Source organism: Mugil cephalus, chromosome 10, assembly GCF_022458985.1.
Source record: "Mugil cephalus isolate CIBA_MC_2020 chromosome 10, CIBA_Mcephalus_1.1, whole genome shotgun sequence".
NCBI lineage: Eukaryota > Metazoa > Chordata > Actinopteri > Mugiliformes > Mugilidae > Mugil > Mugil cephalus.
Window position 1 is genome coordinate 4261453 of NC_061779.1, and position 15965 is coordinate 4277417.

The 15965-nt window shown below is 44.3% G+C and overlaps 1 protein-coding gene across 22 annotated transcripts in view; it reads left to right on the plus strand.

Moving 5' to 3' along the window:
• Positions 1-15965, plus strand: part of mical3a (microtubule associated monooxygenase, calponin and LIM domain containing 3a) — a 93607-nt gene that overhangs the window by 64117 nt on the left and 13525 nt on the right. For 11 of the 22 annotated variants that reach the window (XM_047596200.1, XM_047596199.1, XM_047596198.1 and 8 more), the window contains 17 exons: positions 286-399; positions 788-974; positions 2649-2743; positions 2908-3001; positions 5183-5378; positions 5968-6275; positions 6584-6676; positions 7338-7499; positions 7943-8005; positions 9588-9662; positions 9793-9909; positions 10351-10430; positions 10513-12556; positions 12666-12760; positions 13205-13381; positions 14457-14507; positions 15303-15410. In XM_047596200.1, the coding sequence (XP_047452156.1) occupies positions 286-399; positions 788-974; positions 2649-2743; positions 2908-3001; positions 5183-5378; positions 5968-6275; positions 6584-6676; positions 7338-7499; positions 7943-8005; positions 9588-9662; positions 9793-9909; positions 10351-10430; positions 10513-12556; positions 12666-12760; positions 13205-13381; positions 14457-14507; positions 15303-15410 (4059 nt within the window). The remainder of the gene's footprint in view (positions 1-285; positions 400-787; positions 975-2648; positions 2744-2907; positions 3002-5182; positions 5379-5967; positions 6276-6583; positions 6677-7337; positions 7500-7942; positions 8006-9587; positions 9663-9792; positions 9910-10350; positions 10431-10512; positions 12557-12665; positions 12761-13204; positions 13382-14456; positions 14508-15302; positions 15411-15965) is intronic. The other 11 variants (XM_047596218.1, XM_047596219.1, XM_047596220.1 and 8 more) reach the window with 8 other exon arrangements.

The following is a 15965-nucleotide window of genomic DNA, read 5'->3' on the forward strand; positions in this document are numbered from 1 at the left end:
TGTTGTAGTGTCATTGAACATCTAATAAGGCTGAAATTATTCTATTAACTCTGGGGTTGTTTTTCTAATCTGTGTTCGGTTCGAAGCGCTCGGTCAAGCATGGAAACATTGCTTCATCTTATCTAAAGTCCCTCTTAGATGTTATCCCACCCCCTTCATGTGTTCAAGCCCTCGTTGCTTTTCTTTCTTCCTTCTGCTTCTCGTGCTCTTTCCTTTTCATCCGTCATCTCTAACTTGTGTCCACCTGTCCTTTCTTTATTTGTCCCGTCCTAATGCTGTTGGTAGCGCTATGTAAGGATGTACACAGGGGGAGTTAGCTCGCTGGCTGTGCAGATAGCCAGTCAGCTTCAATCTGAGGAAGGCCCCAAGCTCCCGCACGTTCCTGAAAGGAGGGATCTGGTAAGCGAGCTGTCCGTAGGGTAGAAGGTAGAAGGCATGTGGCTGCACAAAATACAGAGCGTGTGGTTTTTATAACAGTGCTGTGTGGTCACGGTTTAACTTGGATCCCTCTAGCTGCAGAGTGTGTGTTTGCTAAACCTGTCACTGTAGATCCTCATTCCCGTTGATTAACAACCTTTGACTTGCTTTTATTTGGTTCTGGTTTATAATAACCGTCACCTGTAGCGGCCTGGTGTAAACTCTGTGCTCGTAAATGACTCAGTGGTGTTGATGAGTTCCTTCCTCTCCTCTCCTCTCCTCTCCTCTCCTCTCCTCTCCCAAACGCTTCCTTTATTTTTATTTTCTTTTGATTTCTAAAGACTGATTCAGTTCTGTCTCCACCCTGCAGGGCTCCCTCAGAAAAGAGTTCCCCGTCAACATCGGAGGCAGCGACGTTTGCTTCTTCTGTCGAAAGCGCGTGTACGTGATGGAGAGGTTGAGCGCGGAGGGGAAGTTCTTCCATCGCAGCTGCTTCAAGTGCGACTACTGCGGCACAACGCTGCGACTCTCCTCATACGCCTTCGACGTGGAGGACGGCAAGTCTTTACCATGGGAAAAGCTTTCTTGGGGTCAATATATAATTATGGGACATTTGAAGTCTATGGGACATAGCTTGCATACATTTTTTATGATTATTATGATCATACCTTTACAAAATCCATAATTATTTATTGTGGAAACAAGCACGTATTCACCTCCTGAGACCTGAGGTTTTGTTTGTTATGCTGTTAATTTCTCCTAAGAATTATAAAAATTAAACATCATCTTTGAGCAGGACGTTCAATCCCAGCGTCCTCAAATGGGTGCTTGTTACTACTGACAGAATTTGTTAAATTCGCATCTCAAGACAAGTTTCAACCGTAAAAATAAAAGTAAAATAAAGATTTCGCTGTATCATGCTATCATTTTTTTACACCGACTTGTCTATTGACCCTTTGCTACCACTAGATGGCAGATAAAGGCGTCCACTTACGAGGACAACGGGTCTAAATGAAGCAGAATAAGAAGCTACCACGAATCTAAAACCTAATGTCCCCATATGAGGACGCAGGGTCTCAGGAGGTTAATAAGAAAATGATTAGATATTACTAAAATATCAACTGAATAACCATCTACATTTAATAACAACCACCTTCTAATTGGTTAAACAATAATAAAATGGGCTTATTCACAATTGTTTTGATTTGTTTTAACTCTTTGTTGAGATAATCATGACAGATGTTTCTTTTTTTGGCAAAATATAAAATTTTAAATGGTAAAAATCAAGTTTTATCTGTCTTAGAAATCACTTTTGGCTACGTTACCCATTACAAATACATTACATCCAGATCACATGACCTGCTCCAAGGTTTGTTCTTCCTCCTCTTCATTATTTATTTAATGTAAAGTAGCGTGTGAATCAAGTTTGGATTTATCACATGTCAACGGTGTTACTACAGTGTATTCATAAATTACTTTCAATTTCATTTTACTCAACTTAATTTATAAAATTTAGAAGAATCTTTCTATAAAAATGCCATGTGGTGAGTGGTTATAGGCGGCCATGTTGATTTTAGGCCTGAAAACAGACAAAATATCGACTCAAAAAGTCCCACAATTGTATATTGACCCCTTAAATGTTTCACCTGCAGCATATTCTGATCTGTGTGTGACTTCTAAATCTAGACAAATTGAATTAAACTTGTGAACCAGTATTTATAGATTTTGATTGTGTTCAGCTTTGGCGCCCCCCAGTGGCCTTATCGGAACCACACGCTCCACTCATGAATCTGACCCACAGTCTGAAATGAGCAGATTTTTATCAGCCTGGTTTCATTTCTGTACAAACAACAGCTTTTCAATAATGGTATTCAGTGTATACAGCTGAGCTCTGAGGCGTTGTACTGTAGAGCCTCTGTGGTGGAGTGAAGTCTTATGAGATACATATTTTTCACCCCTGGGGGGTGGCTATTGTGCCACGAGACAGGCAACAGATTGTTCAATTTGACACAGAAGCTGTTTTTCAGAGTCGGCCGTGGGACTAAAAAACCCACAAGTTGGTCTGAACTGAGACAGAAAGGATTTTTTTTTTTTTTTTTTTTTTTTTACGTTGAATGACACAAAATCTTCCTCTGCAGATCAGATTTAGCCCGTGGACTCTCAATCTGATCTGTGTTGCATGTATTTATTTATTTATGAATTGAATTATATGTGTGTCTTCTGCTCCTCAGGGAAATTTTACTGCAAGCCCCACTACTGTTACCGTCTGTCTGGATATGCTCAGAGGAAGAGGCCTGCTCCCTCTCCTGCTCCAATCACAGCCAAGGTACTTGTTTCTCTTTACTCCACTAAATCCTGCAGGAAATCAAGTTCGAGTTGAATGAATGTGGAAAGCAGACCGTATAATTTTCTGTTGCTTGTGCTCTGAACCTTCTGAGATCACTTGTATTTTAACTTAACCTCTAGCTGTGGTTTTTTGTCTGTTCGCAGGAGAACCAGGCGCCCCAAACTCCCACGGCGACCGTAGACGCCCCCTGCAGGACGATGGCGGCAGCGGGCCCCGCGGCCGAGCTCCAACCCTCAGGTACCCGACTTTCCTCTCTAGCCCTGGCGTCTGCGCCCTGCCGCCTGGCCAAAGGCGCGAGCGTCCCGCTGCGCACCCTCCGCCGCACACTCTCCTGGACCTGCCACCAGGTGGCGCACAACCCCCTAGATTCTCCCTTCCTGTGTACCTACTGCATCTACCTCTTCTGCTGTTTCACCATCAATGTCCTGCTCAACCTCCTCTAGCATGGCTCTCTTGTCCCTCCTTTTTTTTTTTCTTCCCCCCTCTTCTATTTATTCCTTTCCCCCTCTTTGCCAACTAATAGCCGTGGGATTGTATAGATTTAGGTTGTACTGACTCGCTGAGCCTGCGAAGTTTTCATGTAAATCTTGCGATTCTTTGTGCCCGGTGATTGATCTGTTTCCTGAGGATGCAGCATTCATTCTGTTAGCAGCCCCCTTTTTTTTTTTTATAACCCGTGATTGGCAGAAGACGTTAAACTGTGCTCTGGCGGCTTTGTTTTACGAGTGAATGGTGCATCTGAAATCTATTGATTTTCCTTGGCTTGGAAATTAAGGAGCGCTGATCCTGATTCCTTCTGGTCAGCTCTGCAGGCGGCAGCATTAACCCTTCGTTTAACTCGGCTTCCTGTTCTGGTTTTAATGTGACTTCAAAACATAATTTATGGCGACACAAGTTAAAATCTGCCTTTAAACGTAGTTTGCCTGCCTGTTTTTTCTTTTTAATGAAGAGCCAAGCTTTATTCCTTTGTGACTGTAACCTCTAGTGGCCTGTGACTCGCTGTCTCTTAGCTCTACCTCCTCCTCTGTGACGTGTTTGTTTTAATGCCTGCTCTGTGATGTGTTCCTTCCTCTCTGTAACCCCGTTTCCTGCGCTGACTCTAGTGGTAGTTATCTGACTGTGATGAAGTGCCTGTATCGCTGCTTTTGTGAGCTTTACCTTTCCCCCCTCCGACCAGAGCGTCTTAAAACCAGTGCTTGAATCGGTGCCTGTGATTCGTTCTTTTGTGACTTTCGCTCCCCTGTCGCACCTTCTCGTGCATCCCTCCAACTTCTTGCATTGGCTTAACGTAGCGCATCTAAACGAAACCGCAGAAGTGGCTACACCGGTGAGCTCGGCAGAAAATCAAAGGAGATCATTTAAATAAGTAAAGTGTAGACCTGCTGCACCGTGTGGCATGTGTAGGATTATAAAACGAGATAGTGACTCAGTAATTAAATGCCGTAGTAACACTGTTTAAATTACCTTTAAATGATTAATTAATATATACGTACATCACTGTATGCACCATGGTGTATTAAAAAAAAAAAAAAAGAAGCTCACGTTATATTTGACTGAAATCACTAAGACTACACATGTTAAATGAAAATATTTGTTTATCATAGAAGTATTGATGTTAGTAATTATAAATACTGAATTCACTGGAAAGCTACAAGCAGTGCACTTGTTAGCTTGTGGCGTCGCTTCAGTCCTTTAATGTCAGGGTTAGGACGAGGAAGAGCAACTACTTTAACTTAAAACTTTGTGCTTGACACTTGACACTTTATCAAATGCCACGTTTCCATTGCCTCACGAATCCTTTTTAGTGGTATTTTCACGGCTTAAGACGTCATTTTGTCCAAATTCGCCTCCGCTTGTGTGGTGTGGAGAGATGACAAGTGTGAAAAACTCCTGTAAAAAACTAAAACTCAGTTTGATTCATTCCATTTTAGCAAAAAAAAAAGAAAAAAGAATGAAAAAAGCAGTTTTAAGATTCGCTTCTCAGGATGGGAATAAGGCAAGGCACCAAGCGTGTATATTTGATTATATATAGAACTATTTTAGAGTGTTAAACCTATTTGTGTGTGTTGGCTCTATTTATTCTAATGCAATAAATTCGGTACTAGATCTTAAATCGGTGTCTCCTTGTCAGTTTGTCCTTTTAAAATACACCAAATGGTTTGACATTATCTGACTGTAGATGTGAGTAAATACATAACATATTTTACTAGACTAATGAGTTCACACACAAACCTTTTCCAGATTTTCCATCTATTATCAGAGTAATATTCACCAGTAATGAGTGCAGTTGGACATGTCCTGAAGAGTTCTGCATGGCTCTTGCTTTGGATACAGTTGATTCTCAGTTGCATTTTTTTTTCCTCTCTGTCCTCTAATTTCACCCCCCCTCACCTCACTGCCCCTCTGCTCCCTGGTCAGTCCCGGAAGTGAACGGCGTGCAGGAGCCGAGCCTCCCCAAGCGGCTGCGTGGGACTCCAGAGCGCATCGAGCTGGAGAACTATCGGCTGTCCCTGCAGAGGGAGGAGGAGCTGGAGGAGGTGCCAGAGGAGACGCTGGCGGAGCATAACCTCAGCAGCGTCCTGGACAAGGGCACGGACGCCGACTTGGGCTCCAGGTAACATTCATTCACCTGGTTTATTGTGACCATGTCCAGCTTTTCTCTTTCTCGGCCTTGTTTGCCAACGGTGAAACAAATAAAGAAGAACACATAAAAAAATATGTGCATACATTACACAAGAATACGCTCACAAAGCCTTTCATAAAAACCGGCATGAGTTCGATGTATTTAAGGCATCATCAGAGTTTGCTTTTATTATTTTATTGCACCGTATTCCTCAGTTTACCTTTAGGTGTACATTAATGTTATTACTGAATAAATGTCAGCAAAAGAGAAGAAGGGCTGAGTTTTGGAGCTGAGAAAACTTGCAAGAACTTCAGTGCAAACAAAAATTATTCACTTTAACTCTTTGCTTTGGCTTTTGAGAGTTTTCACACAAATATCTCTTGTAGAGCAAATGCCTCGTATATGATAAACTCAAATACCTGATAATTATAGTTAAAATGTCTTCTGCTAAGTTTCTCTTTATATGATAATCATGAATAATCATCATCAATCTGTTCTTGCTTCCAAACTTTATTACTTTACTGTTTTCCTGCCGTGACTTTGCCTCTTGTCTTCGCTTCCTTTCCGCTCATCCCAACAGCAGCTCAGAGTCGGACATGGAGGAGGAGGACGAGCAGGAGGATCAGGAGGAGGTGGAGGAGGTGGAGGAGGTGGAGGAGCAGCCTCTCAGCCCTTCGGACCTCGGCGGCGTCCCCTGGAAGGAGGCGGTGGAGCTCCACGCCAAGCTGAGGGGCGAGGAGGGAGAGGACGAAGCTCTGGTCGACGTGGTCGGCAGAGACGGCGAGGTGGACGATGTGGACGAGGTGGACGAGGAGGAGGAGCAGGAGGACGAAGAGGAGGAGGAGGAGGAGGAGGAAGAGGAGGAAGAGGATGAGGAGTCCAGCGATGGTAAATATGTTTTGTCCCATGTGATTACCTCTCTTTTATTCTGTCTTTACGTCCTGTCCAGCGTCCGTTTGCCCCCGTTTTTTTAAGGAACAGTTCAGAACTCCATCTGCTTTTTGTCAAAATCTGTGTCATGTCTGTGTCTGAACCGTTGTTCTCCTCGTCACCGTCTTCTTTCCTCCATTTCTACCCCCCTCCTCTTCATTACCCCCCTCCCACCCCCGTGTCCTCATACACCTCTTCTGTATGTATCTGTGCTTTTCTTTTTTTTTTTGTGTCTGGTTTGGGCCATTGTCTTCCCCTGCTGGCAGAGGGGGATTACTGCCCCTGGGATAGAGAGCTCCAGTCAGGCCTTTGGCTGGAGAAGTACCTTAAAGATGAAGAGGATGTTGGTACATTTAAAGGTAGCAACGGAACTGCCTGCGGATGTTTTTGCAGTCACTTTGAACTTGATCTAATTCTGGCTGGTTTGGGTTTTTATTTTTTATTTTTTTTTATGTTCAAGGGCTTCTAGGATGAGAGTGTGGCTTTTGCGTTTGGATTTGTTTGTTCCATTTTAAGAGATGTTGTGTGTTTTTTTTTGTTTTTTTTTTTTACTGTGAATCTCATTCCATTTAACCTCTGGTTTTGTGTATGGCTTAGAAGTACTAATCTGATAAATTCTCCGAGATGTTTTGTGTTTTTTTCCCCCTCAGGCGCCGCGGTTATGGTTTGGTATTGAGTGGTACAACTCTTTTCTTCCTTTAGCGTTGCATATATATACATATATATATATATTCAAGGCTCATTTTTATGGTTTGACTTTTTATTTTATTTTTTTTGCAGTGTGCTGCATGCAGCCTCCCTCCTCCTCTTATCTTTGATGACTTTCCATTGCCACCATGTAACTGTTTCTCTTCTTTCTCTCTCTTTCGTTTTTGTCCTCTTCCCTCTTCTTTCTTTTCTGTCTTTGACGACTACCCTTGCCTCTCTTTGTCTGATTCTCCTTTCCTTAATCACTTCATAACAAATAAAAAAAATAAAAAAATAAAAAAAAAAACACACAACAATGCGACATATATTTAGCCAAGAACCTGCAAATCCAACAAATCCTGCAGCCTGTGGATCCCTTCGCCATTCCAGGTTTGGTGAGAACACACCTGGACTCTGAGGGAGAGAAGGATGGCCAGCTGGCCTCGGCCTCCCAGCTCTCCCACCCCTCTGAGCTCACGCAGCCCTCCTCCACAGGTAAACCACCCAGAGGTGCTGTGCACCCGGGACGGCCTGGCCCGGGTTTAAGGACCGACGTGTCTCATTTCACCAGTGTGGCTGCTGCTCTTCTGTTTTCGTACGTCTGTGTCTGCGACAGGAGGATCCATCTCCCCCTCGACTAACACACCTTTTCATTATCTGTGATTTTTGTACGTTTTTTGTAAAGTTGCTTTTTTTTTTTTTTTTTCTCTCGGAATGTCTAATTTTGTGTTCAGCTTTTTAATTTGTCATTTAGCGTCGTCATCGTTCCTCTGGGGGCGAACGTTTCAGCCACACCCCGGCGCACCACATAACCCTCTCGTCAGTTCCGTTTTTGATTATGTTCTGCTTTTATGTTCTTTCCCATGTGTCTAATTGCTTCACTGTTATTTCCCTGCCATCTATCCCTCATTGTTCCGAATCCTCCGGTTTGAATGTAGCCCCCGCCCACACATCCGCCCGACACGAGGCAGTGAGAGTCTGGTTGGAGTCCATGTCTGGAGGTAGCTCAGACTTAAGAATGGGATCTCGACATCCCGCCTTAGACTCGTATTCTGTCTGTCTCTCTGTCTGTCTCTGTGTTGGCTGGCATTTTCCTGGAGCATGCAGAAACACGTGCAGAGGCCAGTGAACTCACAAGCATGCGCGCTGCAAGGCTGTTTCACTCGCCTACGATGGGATCGGCACCTTTTTATTTCACCTTTCACAACCAAACTTTTCAGTTTACCCCTTTAAAATGTATTTTTTTCTTTCTCCATGTTTCAAATGGCAATGTTTCAAATAATGTGTTTTCAGATTTGAAAAGACTTTGCTGTGATTTTAACTCTGCTATTACTGTTACTATATTTGTGGACTAACCAGTTGATGGCACCAAGTTCAGATAATAAGGCTGTGTAATGTAATATATATACATATATATATATTTACATGAAAACTTTGCAGGCTCAGATCAACATATTTTAATAAAGGAATAAATTGATCTTTCAGTCAGCACTTAACTCATCCAGAGATCTCAACAGCACACTGGTTCATACACACTAGCTGATACCTGTCAATCAAAGCCTCCTGTCCACAGTAGGCCCCGTCTCTATCACGCAATTGGCCGAGAGCCTATTTAGCCCACAGGTGAAATTCAAGATGCATTCTGCAATATTAGCTTCAGCTAACTACTGAGCCAAAATTGCCTAATTGCCTACATGCACACACACACACACACACACACACACACACACACACACACACACACACACACACACATATATACACACATACATATATAGGGCAGTTGCATGGCCATCCTGCTGATGCACATATTTGAACCTGTGTATTATTTTTACAGCTTAATATTGAATGCAATAATGTATATTTATAAAGAGCACTAAGCCAAGTTTAATATAGATGTATAATATAGATGTATAGTAGGTAGAGGGTTCATACTTAATCTCTCTTCTCTCTGTGTTTAAAAGCTTGAATGAATGGAATAAGGGTCCTACAGATACATTTGAGCTGAGGTGCAGGCTTAGTGAAGATCGGGCCCATTAGAATCAGATGTTCTTTAATATCCTGCCTGGTGAATTTAGTGCATGGAGCAGAAATACATATATATTTCCTTTTTCTAAACTGCATGAAGTAACCGTTTGCACTTGTTTTCCAGTTATATTTGGGGAGAAATAGTATTATCTCAAAAGGTTTTGCTTACTGGCTGACTTCTAACAAATATCATTAACGTTATCCATCTACGGCTGCATGAATCTTTTCTCTAACGCTACCTTGTGCCCATTCTTTATTGATGTAAATGTACAATTTAATTTGTATGCAAAACCTTTATTTTTTTTATTTAAATTTTTATAACGTTGCCTGCAGAAGAAAAAAAGGACTCTGGTTCTGAATTCTCTTTTTCAGCTCTTTAATATCTGAACTCTAATTTTGAAAATTGGTCCTGATAGCTTTTCAGAATCAGAACGTCTGAGGAAAACTCATTGAAGCTTAGGTTGTTAGGGATTTGAAAATGTTCTCGCGCTGTTGTTGACTAATGGCGGGAATGAATGTGATGGCTGATGATGAGTTCCTTTTTCCGCTTTTTAGAGCCCTGTGAAGATGAAGGACTAGAAGCAGAAGCAGACAGTCCCGATATGGAGCCCGGTACAGAGATGGATCAGGGTGAGGAGGCAAAAATCATACAAATAATAAGCATAGTAATGAAGAACTTAAACCCCATCAAAGTGAAATGAAAGTTATACGTCTGTGTAACTGTTAAATGTGTCATTATTTTCAATTTTTTCATTTCTAGATGACATCCCTTCGGATGCAGAAGCGGAGGCTCGTTTGCACCAAGTAGAGCCAAACGAAGAACTTCCCGAAGAAGACGAGAAATCACGAGAAAGTCCGGGTTTGGCCTCTAGTATCGGTACGTGTCACCAACCGTTCTTCTGACTAGATCTCTGTGATGCATTTTACACACACAGCTCAAACGTTTTAGAACACTCCAATATTTCTTTCTTTTTTTTAATTGAAATGTTGCAGTTTAATGTCTCATTTTACTCATTGTGACATTCTTTCTTTCTAAAATGGTTCTTCCCAGGTTTGTTGTATTAGCTCCCAAAGCTCTCTTGTAGGGAGCTTTGCTTTCACTCTTCTGTCCAGTTCATCACAAACCAGCTCCATGGGGTTAAAGTCGAGAGACTAGGCCATGGTCCACTCCATGTTTTTAAGCTTGGACTAAGTTTTGGGTCATTATCTTGATGTAGGATGAAGTTCTGACCAACTATACCAGAGGAAACCGATGCTGTTCTAATAGTTTTGACCGAGTGTAAATAAAAGACATTGTTGTTGTTGTTTGTGAATTCAGAAGCATCCAGTGTGAGCCCCGTGCAGAAAGAAGATCCTGTTCTATCCCCTCTCAAACCACCTACAGAGCCTGAAACACAGGTGAGATAACTCCTTCCCCATTATCTTTGAGGCTGTGTGTCGGCCTTTTTAATACATTTCGAACTTCTCTGCTTCTTTACAGATAACTCCGGCGATGTCTCCTGGCACCCGCTTCTTCGCGGATCCTTTCATACCCGATGAAAGAAAGCCTGAGAAGACGACCTTATCTCCACTCGCCAGGAGTCCGCCGTGCACTTCACCTGCTCCCGTCCTGGATCCTTCTTCCCCTGCTCCGCCTGCGGAGTCTCCTCTGGAGATTCCTGCGTCTGCCTCATCTCCTCCAGCCTCACCCACCAAGTCATCTGTTACCTCCCCGGTCAAGCCAACCCACGAGCCGCCGGTTAGATCGCCGATCACGTCACCTGTTGTCTCGCCGATCTGCTCCCAGCCCACCCCCTTACCAGAGACTCGCACGCCTAAGTCCCCGGTCTTCCCCCACCGCTCCATCTGCCCTCTCACCGGAAACCCTCTCTCCCCAATCTGCGCCCAGCCGTTGCCCTGTCAGGAGCCCTCGTCGCCCCTTGCCTCCGATTCTCCCGTCAGAACCCAGCCCGTCCCCGCCGTCACTTCGACTCCCGTGGCCAAACCCGACACGGCCGCGCCTTCGCAGTCCGCCGACTCCTCGACGGAAGACACTCCGTCGAAAAAGACAGACATCATCGAGGAGTTTTGGTTGAAGAGCGCTGAGATAAGGAAGAGCCTCGGCCTTTCTCCTTTGGACCGCAGTAGCAAAATCTTAGAGAGGACAGTTGCTAAGACTCCAACGCAGGACTCCACCCCGGTCACGACGCACGTGACGCCGGACGTGTCCGAGGACCAGAAGCCTGCCTTCGCCGGCCGAGCCGTCATCCGCAGGCTCAACATCACCCTCGAGGGTCAGGTCATCACTCCCATCGCTCCGGCGGAGGCTAAAAGCGAAGGCTCCGATAGGAGAGACATCAGCAGCAGCTCGGGACTGGGCCTGAATGGCAGCATGGTCACGAGCCAGACTGCGAACAGCGACAGCTACAACACGTCCGACTCGGCCATGCTCACCCCGCCGTCCAGTCCGCCGCCGCCCGTGCCTGCTAATCAGTCTCCGGCCGTGCTCAGGCAGCAGAGACACCAGGTCGCCTGGAGCAACGGGACGGAAAAACTCCCGCCTGAGCGTGCCAAAGAGCCAGAGAAACCCAAGACTCCTGTTCCTGCGCCCAGAACCCAGCTGAGCCCCGCGTCTATGCCCAAACCCGCCCCTCGGAAAATCTCCTCGCCTCAAGCAACCCCGGAAACGACTCCAGCGGTCGTCATGAGGGAGAAGAAGAAGCCTCGGCCGCAAGAGGTGAGGAAATCCTTCGTGGAGACCGTGGAGGAGATTCCGTTCGCCGACGACGTGGAGGAGACCTACGACGAGCGGACGCCAGAAACGAGCATGGACAGGTATTATACTCCACCCACTAGCAAACCCAGCAGGGAAAAGCCTCCTCTGCATCTGGCGCTAGCCATGGAGAACGGTAAACCCAACATCCCCGTCAGCGCAGCCTCCAAGACCCAGAGGGCAACTCAATTCTCTCCGGAGGCCAAGGAGATAGCCGAGGAGAGAATGAGGGCCAGAGAAAAGTCTGTTAAAAGCCAGGCTCTGAAAGACGCTATGAGCAAGCAGCTGAACAAAATGAAAGAGTCTGAGATGGACAAGGGTGCCTCGCCCAAAGTGGCCTGGAGTGTGACCCCGGATGTAGCCGGAGGAAAGGGCAAAAAGTCCGCCGCGTCTCCGAAGACGTCGGCCGTGAAAGCTCTGGAGTCGAAGAAGGTGGAGGTTCTGCCCGAGCGCTTCTTCAGCGGCAACAAGAGCCTGGACAGCTCGGTGGCCTCGTCCGACGGCTCGTCTGCGAGCAAGAGCAAGAAGCGGAGCTCCCTCTTCTCGCCGCGCAAGAACAAGAAGGAGAAAAAAGCCAAAAACGACAGCGGCAGGCTCTCCGGCGCCGACGAGACGCCGCCCAAGCACAAGTCGCTGTGGAAGGCAGTGTTCTCGGGGTACAAGAAGGACAAGAAGAAGAAGGAGGATAAGTCGTGTCCGAGCACGCCGTCGTCCAGCTCCACCACTCAGGACTCGGGGAAGAAGAAGGCGTCACCTCTGAGCAGATCTTCCGGTAAAGCTAAAACATGCAGCGTGTTTCTGAAAGTTTTAATTAAGGCCACATTTTATAGGGAACGGAAAACTTATGTAATGTCTTTTTTTTTTTTTATTGTTTGGAACAGACTTGAAATCTCGCAGAAACTTGAGCTTCTCCGAGGACTCAGACCTCTCCTGTGACGACGTTCTGGAGAGATCCTCCCAGAAGTCGAAGGCAGATGTGAGTAACAGGGACATAATTAGACATGCCACATCTCTTGTCATTATATATTCATACATGCATAGCCTTGGAAGGAAAGCTCAGAGCTTGTTTTTTGATAGGATGTTTTATTTTATAATGAGCGGAGACCGGCTTCTCAGAAACGGAGCGTTCAGCGAACCCCGAGGATATCGCACATCACCTGCTGAAAGCTGCGAACAGCTACAGCTTTTGATCTCCGCGTTCGTTGCAGAATATATTCTGTTTTCACTTCAATTCATTCAGCGGTTTGAATTCGGGGGATAACTCGGTTCGCGTGCTCACAAAAGCGCCATCACCGAGGAAAACGTCGTTAGAAAGACCACAGCGGTTGAAACAATATTTGGGCTTCAAACTGCATCAGTTTCTGTTTTTTGCTTTTGCTTTTCATAAAACGTTTGTTGATATGATTTCTCCCACTCCCAGCGGCACGGGGACATCTTTGACCTAGTGTCAGGCATCCAGAAGGAGGCAATAAAGGAGGAGAGGCTGGAAAAGGAGAGGAGGAGGGAGTTGAAGGATAAAAAGAGGGTGAAAGAGAGGCATAAAGAAAGGGAGCGGGACGCGGAGGTTGAGCGGGAAAAGGAGAAAGGCGATGAGGAGGTATTACGCAGCAGGGGTTAAATAATTTTGACTTTCACACCAACATAATATCTGTAAATGGGACGTCTAAGAATTACCGATATCCATTTTTATATATATAAATGTTGCCTCTGGCTTTTGAGGCTAACCCCAAATAAATATTTAATTCGTTTTTCATGACTTTTTAAAGAGATGTTAGAAAAAATATATATATTATGGTCCTCAAGAGAAAAATTACCAAATCATGATAATAAAAACACGTTGAAGGTCCACAGCTGCTAAGTACAACATGTTTAATGCACAACGTTCTAATGTAAAAATTTCAACAGAAATGAATTCTTTAAAAGCTTGGATTTATTCAGCATAGCCTAAAGTTTGCTCTCAAAACTTAAAATTCTATAATGCAAACTTTTTTTTTTCTCTTTTTATCATTTGAATCCATTTGCATCGGTTGTGTTTTAAAGCTGAAAGTCAAAATTATGTTCTCGGCTGCTGCTCGGCCTGTGTATTGTGTTTCTGATGCTTTAGACGGAGTCGAGCTCACGGCCAGAGGCATGAATTCATTAAACATGGTAAAGCCCAGATATGCTCCTGGTTTGTTTTTCTTCATTTTGAAGACGTATACGATTAATATTAAACATTGATCTCAATCCTGGCTTCTTACAGTCGTAGTAAGAGGAGGTCAAATCTGTATCATGCCTCGCAGGCCGCGTACGAGTCAATGAGAGCCCGTGGGAGTAGAGCAAAGACCAGTCTGTAGATCTGTGGTTGTGATTGTTAGATATTCATGTAGAAGTTAAAAAAAAAAAAAACTCGTCGTCCAGTTGTGATTTAGATTCTTGTTTTAGTTTCACTAATTCTTAATTAACATAGATGTACAAAAATATGTTTTTTTTTTTTGGTGTGGGATATTAACATTGCCTGTTTTGGTTGTATTTTTATTTATTTAATTTTTTATTTTATTTTTTTTTACCCCTCCTCACCATTTTGCTTTCTTTTTGTGTTAATTTTGATCGGACTTAATCATTAACCCATTTAATCATATCATCTGTATATTGTTTGTTTCCTCCCTTTTTTATGTTTTGTCTTCCACAAGTCTGTATATGTCCCTCACGCACTGGCGTTCAAGAGATCGTACGCCACGAAGGTAGTATTACATACATTGATAACCCCCCACCCACCCACCCACCCTTCCTCCTCCTCTCCCCCCCTCCCACCTTCCTCCCCCTCCTCTACACCCACCATCTCGTCTCCCTGCACATGTGCCGGTTTAACATCTGTAACACCCTGCGTAACGCCTTGCCCTAACACAACGCTAACGACCGGCCGCTCTGGATGCATGTCGACAGTCGGACCGCAAAAGCCTCACTCTGTCAGCGCTGGTTATCCACTCTGTTCAAACACCACTTGTTTTTTTTGTTTTGTTTTGTAAAAAAAAAATATATATATATATATCGCTCACTTTTCTTGCCACAATGACACCTCTGCATCTCTTCCTGACTGGTGTGATATTAATCTGTCGCTGCGGCGCTGTATTTACTTCAGTCTGGTAAAACCTTTGACATGTTTCCCCTCGGAGCTATTCTTGCTTTCTTCTGATTCGCGCCAGCTTTTTGCGTCTTCAGCTAATAGAGGGAACAGCTCTGTTTTGTTTTGTTTTTTTATAAATATACAGTATATATAATGTGTTGCATATTTTGGGCCATTTCACGTAAAAATGAAGGAGAATTATTGGAGTGAAGTTGAAGCCATAGCGATTTATTGTACTGGAGATAACCTGTAGATGTCTTGTGAAGTATTAAATGTGCTACCTGCTAGCCGTCCCTCACCTCTGTTCACTTTTATCCCGAGGGGTCCGGGCGCCGTGGAGCCAGCTTCACATAGTAAGAGTCTTCTGAGTCAGACTCCTCTGACTTTGTGTTTTTTGTTGTCGTTCTGCCAGAAAACCTACACGGAGGAAGAGCTGAACGCTAAGCTGACACGCAGAGTCCAGAAAGCTGCGCGACGACAAGCCAAGCAGGAGGAGCTCAAGAGGTTGCACAGAGCCCAGGTGACTCATTATTCGTCTGTAGACTAACATATGGTCACTTCGCTGTGACTTAACCCTCTTGGACTGAGGTCAGAAGCATCTTGCGATGGATGTCGTAACCCCGGCCCAGTCCGCTGACTCAGCACCGAGCTGTTTCTTAGCTGGCCACAATCTCGCTTCCTTTTAGTGGATTTTTGCAAAAAATACTTCTTTTTTAAGTTCCCATAGCTGTTTTGGCACAGATATACATATCATACAGCAGTGATAGAGGAAGCTACAGCAGAAGACTTTTCAAACTAAATTATTTTGGCTCATTTAATCATAGACATATATACATAGACTGCTGCCAACTCGGTACAGTGCTGCTCGCTCCTGCGTGCATTACGCTTATATAGATGTGTCTACACAGTTAAAGTCATATAAATCGCTCAGTTGAAAAGACATTTTTACGGGATTAGTTCATTCCAAACGTGAGACATGATAGATATGTTACCTTTATTTATTGCATTTGAGTATAATTATAATCATCGTTACTAAACCAAAATCACTATTATTAGAAGAACTTTGCTGTTTCGC